Here is a 19,018-nt window from a genome sequence, read left to right as displayed (position 1 = left end):
ATTATAATCAACGACATAAATACATAGACTGCATGTACGCAGTACGGTTCATAAAAACGGCGCACAAATAATATTCCCAATGCTGTTTTGGGCCTAATCGTTCAACAGTTGCTTGTTGACATTCAAAGACATAGCTAGTAACAATACATTATAATGTCGTTGATTATATGAATATTTTCTACAGTTATGTTTCATGACAAATTTCTAAGGTTAGGTCATAGATAATACTGGGTTAGGTGTCCAACTATGACGTCACGTGTAATGTCACACATGTCGTCATACATACAGTATACATTTTATTATTTATTGTATTCCTTATTTAAACCTGTTTTGATTTGAATATTCTTTGTGAAATATTATCTAAGGAATATTAATGATTCGAAAAAAGCAATGTTGTATTTGTATTGAAATACAAACATCATTTGTCGTGGAACATAGTTAGTCATTTACTTACATTTATTATTTGGTGTTGGTTATTCTTAAATATTCTGATTCGATAATTCTTCCTGTATTATATAAAGCAAAACTTGGAATACAAACCTTACATTACTATGTTTAAGTAGAAAATCGAAACAATAGTTGTCAATATACAAGATTGAAAAACACTGCTAGAGCCATAGAGCCAAAGACGGGTGATTGCTCAATTAAAAAAAAGGATGTTTGAGCGCAGTTGTAGAAATTATTGATTTTTGTGATGGCGTCAACCCTGTCGTTGCTGAGGCTGTTTTATGAGCTAAGTATTTTATTCTTTATTAGTTTATATTGTCTTTATGCTAATTGTGATCTGTAATTTTGTAATATCTAATGTAACGTATTATATTTGTTTAATTAGTGATAAAGACGATTATTGTCTCATGTATTATAGGTACAACTGCGCAGTTTTCTTATCCTTCTTTTTCAATCTCTTTTTCAGCAGTTAGTAGGTTGTGAACGGGCAGTAGAAAGAAAAAATAAAGAGTTAAATAAAGATTATTTGATTTGGGTTACCATTTTCTTTAATTTATGAAATACCTACACTCATAAAAATATTGATTAATCCAAATAGTTCAAATGAGTAGTAATAATAGTAATTTCATATTTAGGACAGTAATATATACTTTCTAGTTACACTTTTATAAATCTTTATTATTAGTGAATTTAGCTATAATAACTTTTACTAAATTTAAACTCTTAATACTGACTATGTAATTTTTTAGAGTAAGACGTTGCAATCCCTAAAATATCCGTTTAGTGACAATTCCATTTCCACATCCTCTTTTCATTTTTACAATACAGTCCTTTGAGTTGATTAATTCTTTATGGGCTTTTTTGACTTCCCCTGTTTTCGTTATGTACTTTTGAATAGTTTCAATTCTATTTCTTTTTCTATCCGATCTTATACTTTCTTTAATATTTTTACTGATTTCTGCTAAATGTCTTCTTTTGTCTTCTTCACTTTTTATGTTGATCAAATGGTTGCTTTGTCCTAGTCCTTTCCTGATACATGGATTTTCTTCTCTTTTTAAACGACTTTTTCTATTCGTTTAAAAGAGCACAGCACTGACCCCGGTTTGATCTGGAGTTTTTTCCCCCAAAGAGCGGCACATTTTGTTGTTTCTTTTACAATTATATTCAAATCTCCTTGAAAGTTCTCCTTGACGCTCGTAATTAACTCCGATTTGTCAACATCGGAGTTATTTAAGAGCGTTTTCTGTCACTTCCAACCCAAAAATAATTATGTTGTTACTTTTCTTATCTCTTTTCAAGTATTCTATCTCTTTCAATAGATTGGTAATTTTTTGTTTAAATTTTTCATTTTCTTTAATGACTGGATTAAGTTTTTGTTCCATATAATCCATAAACTTGGCGTAAGAGATTTAACTCGACCATCCGTCTGATTTTGCATTTCTGATTTCATTTTATTGAACAGCATTTGAAATTGCCCTTCCGTATTGCTCATAAAAATTCGTTTCGTGAAAAGGAACGTAAGAACAGGTAAAAGAAAATTTTTGTGCTGACAACACTGGCGTTGATACCAACGTAACAAACTGACGTGTCCGGCTCCGGTTAAAGCAAAGTTAAACTTCAAATTCAAATTGACGTTCGGGATAAATGACGAGTAATATTCTAACCTCAATTTATGTTGTTAACATTTCTCTGCTTCACTTTTCTAGGTAGATCTTGATAAATATCTGAAAGTTATTCGTTGTACGTCTTACGGAGCTGTAATTTTGTTATTAGTATCAGAGTGCACTCTGAAATATTTTAAAATTGGCGTTTTGCTTCGGATTAAATCACAGTGGTGTTTACGCGTTAAAGACCGGAAACGGAATAAAGGTTTTAAGTTATGTTTTTGTAAAAGGGTTAACAGACTAATGTGTGACATATAAAACATTATGGGGTTACATAGGGAAAGAAAGTTTACACCCATTTTTACGCGGACGAATTCGCGTTCGTCCGCTAGTATTATAGATACGTATACTTGATACTAATATTATATTTATTTACAGACCGTTATATTGTGGATGATAACGAAATAAATCATATCAACCTACTCGAAGTCGAATCTACTCGTTGATTAACCTATCGTCCGCACATACGACGGAGAATTTATTCAAAAATGAAACTTCTAGTCTGTCTACCTGATTGTTTTTCCATAAAAAATCTTTGTTCGGTGATCTGCAGATATTTACACAGATTTAAAGATTTTATATATAAACTGTTTAAAAAAATCGACAAACCTATTAAAAATGAGGATACGGAAGTGTTGAAAGCGGATGTGGAAGTTCAGAGGATATCGGTATATGTGCAAACAGGTTTAAGCGACGTTGAGTTACTTGTTTTGGAAAAGTTAAGCAAAGATGACAACGCTGGAGACGACATTAAGATTATTGACGAAACGATAATATTTATTAATTTATTTGATATTGTGAACACAGACAACGAGGTGAGTAAAAACTAAGAAATTGTTATGGTATACTTAAGTAGTAGGTATTTACATAAAATAACTAGAACAATAAAGTTCGCATTAAAATGCAACTATATAAGTTCCAATACTACTCGTAAATAACGCAACAGGGCCTATAGCCAAGTGGCAAATCGATTCTCTTGTAACGATCGCGAGCGCTACGAAAAGTAAAAAAATGCATGGGAATGACAGATACGATCGATCACTTGATCACGTTACTTGTCGATAACAATCCCAATCCCAATCCCATACAATTTTTAATTTTCGAACTGTTTGCGATTGTAGAAAGAGAACCGACGTACCACATGGCTATACATAATATACAACCGATTGAAAACAAATTGCCATTGCAATGGCTTTGGTTAACACTGCTATAAATTGGGAGTAGGCTGTACATGATAGTAGATAAGATTCTGAATTTAGGAAGTTTGGATTTTTAATCATTATTTAATATTATCTACTAGCGAATGTCCTTGACTACGTTTTCGGGAAATTCTGTTTTTAGGGTTCCGAACCTCAGAAGGAAAAAACGGAAATCTTATATAGAATCACTTCGTTGTTTATTTATTTGTTTGAAATTGGTTGTCCGTCTGTTTGACTGTCTGTCTGTCAAGACCCTTTTTCTCAGGAACGCGTGAAGGTATCAAGCTGAATATCATATCAAATACTCAGTTTTGCTGTCCCTTAGAGTTGTGAAAAAATTAAACTTTTAAGCCAACACTATCAAAAGATACAGCCGTTAATGCTGCAAATTACTTCTCGTAAAGTCAGAATCCTGAAATTTGGTGTAAAACAACGTCTTAAATAGATAAAATAAAAATTACAAAAAGCTTACATTTTTAAATAAAATATTTCCAATAATTTTCCCTTTCCCTAATGAACGCGTATTAAATTGCAATTCATATCAAATACTCAGGTCTATAATACCTATGAGCTGTAATAAAATTAAACTTCTATGTAAACGCAATACAAAGAAACGGCCACATATGTTGAAATTCGCGACTCGCAAGGAAATCAAAACCAACAGGTTACTTCACGTGAATTCAGAATCTTGAAATTTGGTAGTATGCAATTTATAGCACTTAAAAAGGAAAAATTGCGAAAACTATAAAGTTTTTGTTACATCATATACCTAATATATTTTTTTAATAATTTTAAACATTTCCCTTTTCCTCATTTACGTGTAGAGTTTATAAATTGAAAATTAAATACAGAATTGATTCTGTAAACCACAATGCATTTAAGCTTTAAAAACTAGCAATAAAAATACCATAACTTTTATCGACACAATGTTTTGAAACAATGTTTTGAATAATTCGCAAGTGCTAGTTTCGAATTCATCTCTATGTTTCTCTTTCTATAGTATCGTGTTAAACAGAGAAAGATGTCTCCGAAAGTCGGACGGAATAGTCGCCCAGGTTTGTACGGAACCCTCAAAGCGTGATTCTGACACGCACTTGGCCGGTTTTTTTATATATCCCTCGGTATTCGATTTTTCCTTGATAAAAATAGCCTATATGTTAATCCAGGGGATCCATCTCTAATACAAAAATCAGTTCAGTAGTTGCTAATGTAGTAAAAATACTTACACAAAAACTTTCTACTATACTGTCATGTGATTCTATTCTATATTATCATCATCTTCATCATATCAGCCGATGGACGTCCACTGCAGGCCTTTTGTAGGGACTTCCAAACATCACGTTACTGAGCCACCTGCATCCAGCGAACCCCTGCGACTTGCTTGATGTCGTCAGTCCACCTGGTAGAGGGTCGGGCAACACTGCGACTACTAGTGCGGGGTCGCCATTTCAGCACTTTGGGACCCCAACGTCCATCGGCTCTTCGAACTATGTGCCCCGCCCATTGCCACTTCGGCTTCGCAACTCGTTGAGCTATGTCGGTGACTTTGGTTCTTCTGCGGATCTCCTATTCTTTAAGAGTATTTTTTAACACCTAGTGAGATAACTGACACAACACCGACCAATTTACGAAATGAAATTAAAAAGTCGGGTTAGCCGACTTTTTAATTATTATTTATTTATTATTATTTTTTTTAATTTTAATATGGCTTTGCATCACATTTAGCCAGTGATAAAGTAATAATTTTTATCAAGTAATTTGCCCTTTAGGGCGATAGTGATCAAATATAGTCCATCGTCCGTCGTTGGCAGTCAGTCAGTCATAGTCAAGTCATGTCATCTATACTTATAATAAAACTGGTCGAATTCTATACATTAATTCGCAATTTGAGATTTTACTTATTATTATATACTTTTATTGTTTACCATTTGTAACACCAAACGTTACCGTGGCATAACGGACGCCAGCGCCATCTAGAATCTATATTTATAATACGAATGTCTGTCTGTCCGTGTTTTTTTTCTTATTCGGGCATCACGCTTAAACTACTAAATGAATTCAAATGAAACTTATCACGGTTTAAGACCATAATACGGAGAAGGTTATAGGATACTTTTTATTGCGAAAATAAAATAAGAAGGGGGTGAAATATGGGTTGAAAGGTGTATGGAAAGTCCTTCATTTTTAGAGTTACAAATTTAAAAATCTGTTCATAAATCATAAAGAAAATGTAAAATATACTGTCGTTCAAAATTTTTTTTAATTTAAACTCTAAAGTGTCGAAATAGGTCTTGAAAGTTTACATTGATTTCCACGTGGACGGAGTCACGGCTGTTCGCTAGTGCTTTAATAAGGCGAAGGCAACCTTACTAAAATTTTTGCTAGAGTCCACCGAGAAAATCGAATTAAACAAATAAAACACTATTATTCAACTTTCACTTCACTTGTGCACCTTTACTATAATGAATAAAATGCATTTTACTTTATGCAATAAAACTCTAAAATGCAGCTTGGCAACTTCGTTCGTACCACTCCCGATGGTCCGCGCGGGCCGGAAGCGTGTAGCGATGAATGAAAAACCCACGACTGATGCACCCCACTTCCCCGCACGCACGATTTCACACCCGCGTAGTCTTTCCCCCCGTCGGCCGCATATCATGGGAGTGTCATCGACGAACTTGTCAGAATATAAGTACACTAGCTGACGCCGCGCGGTTTCACCCGCGTGGTTCCTGTTTCCGTAATAATATGGGGATAATATATAGCCTTATAGCCTTCGTCGATAAATGGACTATCTAACACTGAAAGAATTTTTCAAATCGGACCAGTAGTTCCTGAGATTAGCGCGTTCAATCAAACAAACAAACAAACAAACTCTTCAGCTTTATAATATTAGTATAGATATTGTAATTCCTACGATTTTCAAGGCAAACTGGGTTAGCTATTTAGCTGTCCTCGAAACGTCGCGATCCGATGAATACTATGCTTTCGAAAATTTCGAAATAAAATCAATATCTTCCCTATTCAGTACATACTAACTTGTCGAGTCATGTATGGTATTACTTAGTGCTAGAGGGAAGTCAAAAAACTTTATGCTAGTTAATTTGAATGCAGCGGCGCGGCGATTTTATCAAAAGTTGAAATATCTCCGATCTGTGAACAGGTTGCTGAACCCCAGCGGTGTCAAGTGTCAGCAATGGGGGTAACGTTCGAACCTCTCGCTACAAGAGGATGCATTTGCGTACTGAGCCTTTTAGCTTTTTGTGCTTTTGCGTGGCCTACCTTCATTTTTAGCTTAACTGATATTTCGTGCCTATAAATCTACAAGGTTTGAATTTTGTACTGCATTTTATGTAACAAATTGTAAAATTGCAAAAATATGTGTACAGTGCCATGTTTAATAGGAAAATTGTACCTATTCTTGAATTTTTTTTGTGTATTAGTATACAAGTATGTACGATTTTTGTGTTAAAATGGACGTTAAAGGCGGTTAATTAATTAATTTAGGCTTTAATATTTTCTTACTGAAACTTTTGAAAATTTAAAAAATACTTACGGTGTAAGTAAATTTATCGGTATGTTGTCAATATGAAGTGTTCTGTAAATATGTTACAGTCCTTTTATAACAGGTGCTATGTAGTATAGTGTGGTGACTGGTGACTGGCTCGGCAGGGTAGCACCGGTCGGTCCATTGAGGAGGCAGCGCGGCGGCGCGCGGCGTGACGTCACGCGGCGGCGCCTCGCGCACGCGCCCGCGTATCGAGCGGCATGTGCCACTCGCAGCCGGCCCACTCCGCCCGACCGATTCACACATTTTTATTTTTCCTCCGAACGTAGCTTCGCGACAATCCGATTTTCACTGAAAAGCACCGAGGCGACACCCTAGCCGTGAACCGCGTACCGCCGGCCGCGCGATTGGCCCAATTCCGACTGAATCCAAAATGGCAGGACGGAGTGGTCTCCCGAGCCGTGCGTCAGCTCTCTGACCGGTGCTGATCACGGATGTGTGCCTCGTTATATAAATGTTACGCAAGTTCAGCACGGTGGTCGCGAGGTGGTGCTTCCGTAACCTGTAACACCGTGCAGTGAACCTGGAGCCCATGAAACGCACTCGACTACTTACACCGTAAGTACACGCACCCACATTGTGGAAAATCAATTGTCTTTCCATGTAACACCGTGTCGAGACGTCTTGGGTTTCGTACGAAACGGTTGCGAACGGTTTATCGATCGAGCCGTTAACGTCTAGTTTCTGAAATTGTACACTTTGTTCAATGTAATTGTGATACAGATAATGTAACGATGCTCCGTTACGAAATATGTTGAAAACGTGATATCAGTTTTGGCGCCTGACAGAGGTGGAACTTTGTGGTTTGATCCATCAATATTCTATATTAAGTTTTATTGATCATGTAACCAACCTATTGTTTTGGACATTAAATATATTTTTTTTAAATACAAGTAGGGATGAATAAAGGTCGCCGTCATATTCGATATTAAATATTGATTTCATTTAAACAGTGACTTTCAAGTCTACGTACAATGATTCATGACCTATTTCATACAATATTAAAGGGCGACTGCATGAAAAAAGTTTTTAATTAACGTATTTTTTCAACAAAGGTATCTAGTATAAGAGGAAATTGTAGGAAAATCAAATATTTTCTAATACTATCCTGATTATATTGATAAAACCATCTAATCTAATATTTATTTATATGCTTTGTAAAAAGCAAGTAAAATAAGAATAGAGTTTTAAAGCAGAATGTAACTTAAAAGAAAAGCGTACCTATATGCCGGTTACGATATCTCGATAAAGATTATTAATCAATCAATCAATCAATATTCATTTATTTTAAATAGGCTTAATTTACTAACTCTTTCGAAACGTCAAGTAATAATTTAATGCTTAAGAAAATGGTGATAATAATTAGTCGAAAACTTAAAATTAAAGTTACGAGGGTTCCAAATGCGCCTTGGTCCGAGAAGAGCCCACAACAAACTCAGCCAGATTTTTCCTTTTTTAGTTTATCACCAATGACTTAATAAACCATAATTAATGAATTGAATATGTTAATTTACGAGGACCTCTGTGCTAATGCTGTGGATTTCAATAGAGAGGGTTCAATTTCCAGCGCGGGTCAATTTAGGATTATATTTTTTCGAAATTGGCTCAGGTCTGGTCTGTTATAAGACATGGACCTTGGCTAGTTAACACCCTACCGGTACAGATGCCAAGCGGTTTAGCGTTCCGGTATGGTACCATATATACACCGTCTGAGGTAGAATATAACATACACACGAAAAAAAAGACAGACTCGAATTGTGAACCTTCTCCTTTTTTTGAAGTCGGTTAAAAAGGGAATGCCTATCCCCGGCCCTGGTTTACCCTATCTAACCACCCGGCAATTTACTTATATCTAAAAAGTCTTGATAGTTCTACTTTAAAAATGAAATATTTACTTTATCAAAAAAAACTTTGCTATAACGCTTAATGACATTTTTAATTCTTCTTTAATTTGATCAAAGATCGTTGACCATACAGCCTGAGTTTTAGAACATTTATTGAAGACTTATGATTGGTTAGTTTTCTTGTTAGTTAAGCTTGTTGGTAAAAGAAAAAAAACAATACAAATAAAATAATATAGCATCAAACAATGATTTTTTTAATCATTGGCATCAAATGTTACTTCGCCACTATGGTATACCAGCGAACTTTAGCAGAGTGATGAAAAATGTTGTTTTCTTTAATAAACATACTTTTATTAAACCAATTATTTAAGCAGATCCTTATTTATACATCATATTAAGTATCTCCAAATACGGGGATATGCCTGGGTTCTCGGGGCTGACGTTGTATTGGCCGGTGGGCATTCTCCTTTATAATTCTATATGTAGTAACTCAAACGCAACTAACTGTTGAGTCCTAAATGAGTGAACCTTTTACAAATTAAAAAAAAAAACGTTTAATTAAAAGTAGAGAGCCTGTAAGCGGAGTAGAGTCCTATCCTTTACGTATTTACTCCTATCTCAAGACTTGCTTAATCAAAGAGTTTTGAATAGGTATTGACACTTGATGGTCAAACGCAACCTCTGGGGCGTTTGTCGTCTCTCTTATATTCTCTCATTACTTTTTATCTCCATTGAGTTTAGATCGTGGTGACTTCTTCTTCTCATGATATCCTCTAGATAACATTAAAACATACCGGCCAAGTTGGACTCGCGTACTAAGTGTTCGGGGTTCCGTTAGTTTAACGTTTAAGTTAGCTAGTTTTAGTATGTGTTGTTATAGTGGTAATAGAAATACATTATCCGTGAAAATTTAAATTCTCTAACTATTATGGCTCATGAGATACAGCCTGGTGACACACGGATTGACGGATCGATGTACAGTTAGTAATGGTCAAAGATCTGGCATTCCTTAATATATAGGTACCCTCATCTGTTATTCATTAGTGCTATGAAATAAATGATAGATAATGTTCACAGTTACATATTGCAAATAGGTTGCCTAGTTAAATTGCGGCCAAACACATATTTCATACAAAATCTAGGAAACCATGAACTAGATCAAAGGCAACCTAATAAAGTTCCATACAAAGCTTACCTATGCTAGATGCTTATTACAAAACTTCTGCTTTTATGAAATGCGGAAGGTCTGGTTATCACAGGCTTTCGATATATTACTGGGGCCTTAGCCATATGGCAAGTCGATTTTCTTTCTACAAATGTATGAGAATGACAGATACGATCGACAACTTCATCATGTGAGACCTGCAGATAGTGATTGTAATTGCAATACATTTTAAATTATCGAAGCGTTAGCGTTTTTAGAAAGAAAATCGATATGCCACATGGCTACAGGTCCTGCCCCCCTAGCCAAGTGGCTGGTCGATACTCTTTCTACGATCGCTAACGCTTCGAAAACTCGAAAAATGTAAGGGAATGACATTTGCTATCGACAGGTCTCGTGATCAAGATCTGTCATTCCCATACATTTTTCTAGTTTTCGAAACGTTAGCGATCGTAGAAAGAGAATCGACGTGCCACATGGCTACAGGCCCTGGTTCGTTTTATTTCGCTCGAGCTTAAATAGAAGCAATTTTCACAGCAATAGCACAGCCCGAATAATAAACAGCTATGTGTATTGGCCACACAAAATCGGAATAAAGCCGGTCATTGTACTTGGCTCGCGTAGTGAAATATTCAATACATGGATGGCCCTACGGTGGCGTTGCCAAACTGGGCCGCAAACCGTATCATATAGTTAACGATAAATTCTGAATGGTATTTGCTTAATAGTATAGCGTTCGCGGTTGTGGTGGTTCATTAGGTAAATAGACACTTCTAGAGACTTTATTCGCTTTCTTTATTCTTTGGTTGGGTTAGGGTTAGAAAGGTCTAATGTAGTAGTGGCATAGAGCAGCGGTTCCCGAATTCATTTGACTTCAGAACCCTTTTTGTTCCATTTTTCGGCGGAACCCTGGCTTAGGAAAGAAGTAAACTAAAGACTTACCTACGTCTTGTAGCTGGTAGGTTGTACCTACGGTATCATACATGGTGTCTAAAATGGAATTTTGGAATGCAATATTTTAAAACAAGTCAATTGAAAATGAATTACGTCAATTAATATTATCACAAGTGAAACGATTTACAAGTGGAAATCATGAATTTTCGCGGAACCCCTGAGTACCTTTTACGGAACCATTTTTATACCATGAACTTTCCAATTCCGGGATGAGAATTATAGCAGTGGGTTAAGGTTCAGCTTATAATGAGGGACTTGAAGCTTAACCCAAGGAGGGGGGATCGATGAAATACCTAGATAAATATGTGGCATTGGTAATAAAATAGTATCTTATTTTAGCGCCTGCGCTGATCACGAGGTCCTGGATTTGAGCCCTGTCCTTGGCTATGAAATACTCAGCTTTTCTTTCTTTTAAGAAATGTTCAGAAAAAATCTCAGCCCGAAGTTAGGAAGTTGATAGTTACACCCGTGCCTTGGACACGTTAAGCCGTCGGACCAGGTCATTATCATTATCAGTGGCGTGCACAGGCATTTTATCTTGGGTATGCACTATACGCACAAATCGTACAAAATAGCAAAATTCCTTCCTCAGTCCAGGTTCCTAATGAGTCCTTACAGCATTTTTGCATCTAGGAAGTGCACGCCTCTAGTCACTAATATGTGATAGTTTACTTTAAAAAATTTAACATTATCACCCTAACTTCGCCAAGCCACGTTGGAGCAGTGTGGTGAGTGTACGTTCCATATCATCGTTCCAAGAGGGAGGCCATGGCATTGTGAACCGTCAAAAAGGGCTGATAATAACAATTAAAACAACTTTATTATATTTGGTGTTCGATAATGCAATAACGCCGTTAAAATTTAAAATTAATTTAGTTGAAAGAAGAATTTCAAAAGACGCCAGTGGAGAAGAATCAGAATACCGTGTAATTGTTGTAGAGTAATCTTTGCTATTGGAGAACCTATTGTTATGCGGGGCTTGTAGGTTTCTTTGTAGTGCTATTGTGTTATAAAAATAGGTACTTGTGTTTTTATATTTAGACCTTTGCAATGTTTCCAATAAGAGCGGAAACAATTTGTTAGCTTTTTATGAATCGAAAAAATTTTATTTACGAGCGCCAGCGATTTTGTGCGCGTGAAATGCAGTTTACACAAATCCCGTGGGAACAATGGATTTTCCGGGATAAAAAGTAGCCTATATGTTGCTCAATAACCTCCTTTATCTACCTGTAAAAGTCCCATTTAAAACGCGTCAGCCGTTCCATATATTATTAGCCTGGACAACTTCATCTTTAAGAAGCACTTGATAAAACCCAGTTCTCTTGAAATCTCAAGTCACACACGTTATGGTAACTTATTTTCTATAATATGAGCTTTGCCTATAGTTTCCACATAGACTACGTTCCCGTAAGAATATGGGGATAAAAACCCATTTCTTTTCAAGACTATAATCTACGTTTGTGGCAAATTGGATAACATCCGATCTAGATTAATAATTGGAGTAACTAACTCGAGTTTATTTTATTACCTAGCGGAAGGTTGTTACCCTTTTATTCGCGGACGTAGTCGCGGTTGTCTGCTAGCATTAGCTATAGTTAGATAGAATGTATATGCAGTTGCTATTATAAACACTTTACAATATAGATATCCAAGTGTTGAAGAACCTTTTAGGAGAATGTAAGAACGTTTTCCCTCCGGAAGGCTGTTCATCTGAAACTTGAAGGATCACCGTTTATCGCCATCAATCATATTATCTGGTGCGCGGAAAGCGGTCTTTATTGAGCACTTTTGACATTAATGTTTTTGAGTTATCACCGAACACTTAATTCATAGCATACTTATAATATTCGGCAAGATATTTGTGTCCATACTTGATAGAGTTTGGCTAGTGAAAGTATCGCCTGAAATCGCCCGCCAAATAAAAAAAAATCGGAGTAAATTCTGAAAATTATAGTGCGAATTAAATTAAATAAATTGGAATAACTGAGTTTAATACTTGTCTTAAGGTAGTAATGTATTCACAAACAAAAAAAAAATTAATTTGTTTAAATATTTTTTTAGATTTGGTGGGTGATTTCAGTCTCTACTTACATTAGCCAGACTCTAGCTAGTTTATAGGTAGATAGATATCCAATAGTAGGTAATAAAATATTTTGATGACTTTACTTTTCACCATTACTTTGCTTATGTCAACAAATGACAATTGACGATGCAATAAATATTAACTTCATATAATAAGACTTAATACTCGTAGTACGAGATCTGCCTTAAGAAATATATAGGTACCCTCATCTATTTTATCTACTTCCCTCAAAAAAAACTTCCCTTAAAAATCGTACGCTAGTTAAAATAATATACCCAATAAAATTGAAAACTGTTATTTCCTTTTCTAACTGACGCTAGATAAGTCGTCAAAACTGTCAGTAAAGCTCGTCATGAGAAAATCTTGAAAGTTGAAAGTATGACAAATCAACGTGAAATCAACACAATTTTACATGAAATATGAAAAGGTTTAAAGACGCCCGACATTTGCTTTAAATCATCAAACGCCTAACCTTTAACCGAAGCTTTTTGAAAAGCTCCTTTCGAATAGAAAAGGATGATTGATTCAGCAACTAGCAACATTAGCAACACATGTAGGTAAATAATATTTATAGTGCCTGCTTTCATTGTGCACGATAGCATTCAATAGAAGGCTATTCCACGAGGTCGAAGGATTAATTTAGTTTACATTGTACTTACGATATAATAGGCTATAGGCTATAGGCAATTTTAGCACTTCAAAAGCACGTAAGTAATCAAATACGCGATTCTATAGTATTACTTTTTAATATGCCTTGTTTTTATTTCGAGCACTATATTATATTATATATATTTTTTTAATTAAAAATTATATTATACCAATATAATAGTGCTTTTTGTAGCTTTTTGTTGTAGGAGCCTGCGATAGTTAAAAGCCTGAGACTACAATTCAATTTCATTATTTATATTGGAAAACAAGAAGTTGATTATCAATTGATTATGAAACACGGCTAAAACTCACGTGATATTAGGTCGGAGTATGCCCGACTAGTTTCGAACCCATACGGGGCCCTTAGTCGTGAGCTGGTTCTTGCATCGCGGCACGATCCAAACTGTGAAGTTTTAGCCGTGTTTCATAATCAATTAATATGAATAACACTCACGATAGTTTAAATTCTAAAATTGATTATCATTATACTATCTGTGTTGAAAATTTCCATTAGGTTCACATAACTATAAACTACACAGCATTGTTAAACCACATAACACAAAATGCTAAAGCTAAACTGAAATAGGTCCAGAATCAAACAAAAAATTTAAAATAAATTCTCACGTTGAGAGTAGGTACATAGTTAGTCGTACAAAACTGTAGGTACCTACGTATATGTAGTGCTTAGGGATTCATAGTTGTTATATATACATTGTACATACGTATACCTATATGTATTACCTACATCCATTATCTTTTCTTCCGAAATGTTACTTTTCTTCTTTCTAATATCAAAATGTTTGCGGCAAAAGAAAACTTAGGTTATACAAAAGAATATCCACTGCTCTACAAAGCGATATCACGTGAAGGTTTTTTGATAAATTAAAGTGTAATACTATTATCTCTGGACACTTTTTACTTCGTTTTTTGTTAGAGGTACGTTTTTTCGGATTTTGTATGCCGAATTTGCGCACTTTTAAACCGATTTCATTATGGGGGAGGTATGTTAAACCGATAACGCTGAGATTTATGACCCTATTTTTGTGGTTCTTCTTTAGTTTGATGCGGAATAGTTGCCATTTGGTTCCATAAAAATTTAACATACATTGGCTTAGTAGTTTTCATTTTAAGAATATTTTTACATTATTGTTTACACAAAAAATTAAAAAAAAAAAACAACCGACTTTAAAAACATGCTCCAAGATTCACGAAACTACGAATAAAAAGCGAACAATAACTTATACCACAGCTTATACTTAATATTTTCTACCTACTTATCACTTTGAAGGCCGATGAGTATTAATTCAAGGCGTATCTATACTTTTCTATACTTATATTATAAAGCTGAAGAGTTTGTTTGATTGAACTCTCTAATCTCATCTGTATTCATACGGGAACGGGAACCACGCGGGTAAAACCGCACGGCTACAGCTAGTCTATCATAAAGATTTTGGTTTCTTAGTAATGACTTAAATCAACACCACACGGGCTTGGCACCGACTTAAAAGTGATCAGTAGGAAGAAAATATTATAATTTAACTTTTCGCATTTTACCAGTCTGCAAGAATGGTTATGTTTTTAGTTTCGTGGGTACGTTTGTTTTTTGAAGTCAGTTGTATTTTTTTCTAAATAATTATTATTTATTGAAATGGTGGAGAGGTGAAGATTTTATTGTCTATTGCTTATCAAAACTTGCCGCCCGTAGTAGGGTGCCCATCACGCAGGCAGCATTCCCGCGTTGAATTATGGTTAAATGGTTATTACTTGTCCATAAATGGATTTTTGATCATTGCTTACAGGCGGGTCTGAACCGTCGTGAGTTCTTCAAAATCAGCCAATAGACCGATAGATAGGGCGACCAACACTGCGCTTTTCGGTACGCAGTCGCTATTCCAGCTATTGGGATTCTAAACGATCCTACAGAAGGCCAATTTCCAGCTGTGGTTGTCCTTCAGCTGATCGTTAGGATGCGTTCTCATAGATAATTCCAATTGAGTTATTGACTTGTTGTGGAATTAAAAAAAAATGAGTAGCGCTCTCGCCTTGAGGCTCATGAAACTTATCTGATAGAACGGCTACTATCAAAGTATAGAAAGTTACCAGAAGTATTACCGGACGCGACGCAAACTTTGCTAATAACGCACCGCAAGTGCGCGCGCGGTGTTATTGTATTATGTAGCGCGATCTAGGAAAGTGTTGTACTACCAACTAACCAGTGGCGTAGCGTGGACAACGCCACTGGTTATAATCTATACTAATATAAAGCTGAAGAGTTCGTTTGTTTGTTTGTTTGATTGAACGCGCTAATCTCAGGAACTGCTGGTTCGATTTGAAGAATTCTTTCAGTGTTTTATAGCCCATTAATCGAGGAAGGCCCCATATTCCTACGGGAACGGGAACCACGCGGGTGAAACCTATTATCTAGATATTTGTGAAGTTACATTAGAGAAACCCCGCTCTTTCATGGCGTGTCTTGTCCTGCTCTGTTTCTAAAAATCTCTTCGTGTCGAACAAAACCAAAACATGTAGATTAGTTGCCTACCTTCCTTATTCGGCTATTTATAGTTTGGCTAATGAAAGTATACTAAAAACGCATGGCAAATAAAAAAAATATATTGGAACAACTCAATTTGCATACTTGCAATTTTATTTATTTTAATGACATAGTAATGTTTTCACATAACCGATTTTTATTTGGTTTGAATGTATGTAATATATATTACAGTTACCGATTTTCCAAGACTATATCTGTGTTTCATAAAGAAACAAACGAGTATATTTCTTTGAACGTCCACGTAGCCAAGTCAAAACCGTTAAACCGCCCGCCCCCGCCCCACAACGCCTTGCGCTTGCGTTGACCCTTTTACTCGTAGGCCGTAGGCCGCTGCCGCCCGCTTCGCCTACGCCTAGCTACGCCACTGTATCTAACCTTCATTAGATTTATTTTCCAAACAATACTAAAATTATCTTCTTTCGTATGTACGAGTATTAATGCCTAAAAATAACGCCCTTAACACTTTTTATATCAATAGATTTTTGATAGTAATTGTTTTTGGATGACAAGACCGAGTTCTATATCCAACAGAGCATGCTCAATAAATAAATAAAATCATTTGTTTTCAGGCCAGAAACCCATATACAAAATATTACACATTAAATACAGAAAAACATAAAGCAGACCAAAATTAAACCAAAAATCAGAATTTAGAATTTTAAGCCAGTTTTTAAAAGTATGTTGTCAGGGGATATTTAAGCGAGGACTTTAATAAGTAAGATAGGAATCAACATATGCTTAGAGGCACAATTATCCGCCCACTTTAATATGACGCGAGTATATTAAAGTGGACGGATAATTGTGCCTCTGAGTATATATTTGTAAAACATTACATTTATCTCGTACACCTTACGCCAGCACACGCCGTTACAATAGTTCAGTAACTTTATATTTTACACACTAACAACAAAGTTAACAAAATTCAGTATTGAAGCTATTTGAGAGTTCGATGTAATTTAGTTAAGAAGCTGTGGCGTTCAGACAAATGGGAAGTCGGACTGTGCCTACTCAATTGAAAACCTTACCTAATTTATTTAATCAATTCAATTAAAAATTTAATTACTTTTGATGACACTCAGCAAGTTGTCTTTCCTTTTGATGTCATATCTTTGAAGTCTATTTTTTTGTTTACCAGTTTGCACTTCGCTGGTTTCTCACTTGAAGTTACAGTTAGCAAAGTAACAGAATGTTCAAGCTGGAAAAAATATGAACTCACACACACACACATTAGGTAACTTCTATGTAGATACTCATACACTTATTACTATGATGGCTTAGCTTTACGGATTTGTTAACTTTCATGTTAGCTCTACTTCATGGTAGCTTTTGTGACAGAACTCTTCCGGGGAAGAGTTAGTACTATGGTCATTGAGTTGCCGGTGTTATTGTATAGAATTAAAGCTTGAACGAATTATGCTCGGAGATTCTCTGTGTGATCGAGTCAAAAATGAGGAGATCCATAGATAAACCAAAGTTACCGACATAGTTCAACGAGTCGCGAAGCTGAAGTGGCAATAGGCGGGCACATAGTTCGAAGAGCCGATGGACGTTAAGGTCCCAAGGTGCTGGTACGACGACCTCGCCTTAAAGTCGCAGGGATTCGCTGGATGCGGTTGGCTCAGGATCGTTATGTTTGAGTCCCTACAAAAGCCCTAAGTCCTGCAGTGGACGTCCATCCTGATGTATGATTTCTATAAAAAATGTATCTAAACTATATATGTATATTTCTAATACATAGATCGAATACGAAAGCTTATTCTACATAACGATACAGGGTACTGTTTTGCAAGGCTTTCCACCTCCATACATATTTCAGTGATATCGCTGGCTAGAACCCGGAAGTTCTACGTAAAGATTTAACAAGTTCTTAAGTCACCTTGTTCAGACTGTAATCCAAGCTATAAATTGTCAACTCTGCAGCTAAGTCTGTAGCTGCACAAATTAACTGTGCTAAAGAGCTTGTACCGTGGCTTTTGTCCAATAACTGAAGTGTACAATAGACAACGCGTACATCCTGTAGCTCTAAACGTCTTTGCAATAAGGGCCATTTTCACTTGCGATCGATTTCTTGTGCGGTCCACCGTACACTTTAATGGGTCCCTACGTAATAATAGTTCTCCCCCGTTGCAATTATTCAAGCGTTGTTTGAGTACACCCAGGCACACTAAAATACAAACAATATTTTTTTTCTTTTCGAATAAGAGTCAGTGATTTTGAATAATTCATGTAGAATAATTTAAAATTACTGACGTAGGCTTTAGGGGGGAAATGGATTATGCATTTACGATGTTTACAATTGTTGCATAATGTGACATTTTGTGCATATAGATTAAGCCTGATTCAAATGCGTTTATTTCAAGCGTGGTAGTCGAAAGCTTTGAGACATCAAGATTCTATTGAAGAGTGACTATTTATAGAGGTAATTAAAGAATACATACCACACGAAAGCTGGCTTAGTAGCACATTTTGAATTTATATTTATCTTCTTTTAATACTAGAACCCGTATCGCAACCGTATTATAATGCGACTAATGTCTTAACACATGTAATGGCAGTCAAGCTTTTAATTGAAAATCTTGATAAATATGTAATATAATGTCTAGCAACTCTTCTCAAATGTTTCAGAACAGGCACTCATTAAGGTTTTATTTTCGTCATATCAAGTTTTAAGATAAAAATAATTGAAAAGGGAAACGAAAAGAATACTATGTTTGAGATTCTCATTAAAGCAAACTTGAGTTATAATATAAATGCGAAAATACATTGTGGTTTTTTCTCCGTAACAATTAGGATGGGAGCCGCGGAAAGTTTCAGGAGTTTACCGTACTTTTCTAATGAAAGCGCTGTTAAACGGATTGGGGGCACATGCTTATTGCGTACTCCACTGCAAAGTTA

General features: G+C 35.7%; 1 protein-coding gene across 13 annotated transcripts in view; it reads left to right on the top strand.

Moving 5' to 3' along the window:
* The first annotated feature begins 669 nt into the window (after positions 1-669).
* The window catches only part of LOC112051556 (RIMS-binding protein 2), a 52,197-nt gene continuing 33,848 nt past the window's right edge, over positions 670-19,018 (top strand). For 6 of the 13 annotated variants that reach the window (XM_052882818.1, XM_052882815.1, XM_052882817.1 and 3 more), the window contains exon 1: positions 671-2,926. In XM_052882818.1, coding sequence (XP_052738778.1) covers positions 2,600-2,926 — 327 coding nt within the window. In that variant the 5' untranslated portion in view covers positions 671-2,599. Of the gene's footprint in view, positions 2,927-6,846; positions 7,437-19,018 lie in introns of those variants that run through there. The other 7 variants (XM_024090247.2, XM_052882819.1, XM_052882814.1 and 4 more) reach the window with 5 other exon arrangements.

This window comes from Bicyclus anynana, chromosome 8, assembly GCF_947172395.1.
Source record: "Bicyclus anynana chromosome 8, ilBicAnyn1.1, whole genome shotgun sequence".
Taxonomy (NCBI): Eukaryota; Metazoa; Arthropoda; class Insecta; order Lepidoptera; family Nymphalidae; genus Bicyclus; species Bicyclus anynana.
Note: the sequence above shows the minus strand (reverse complement) of the source record. Positions and strands in the feature narration are given on the sequence as shown.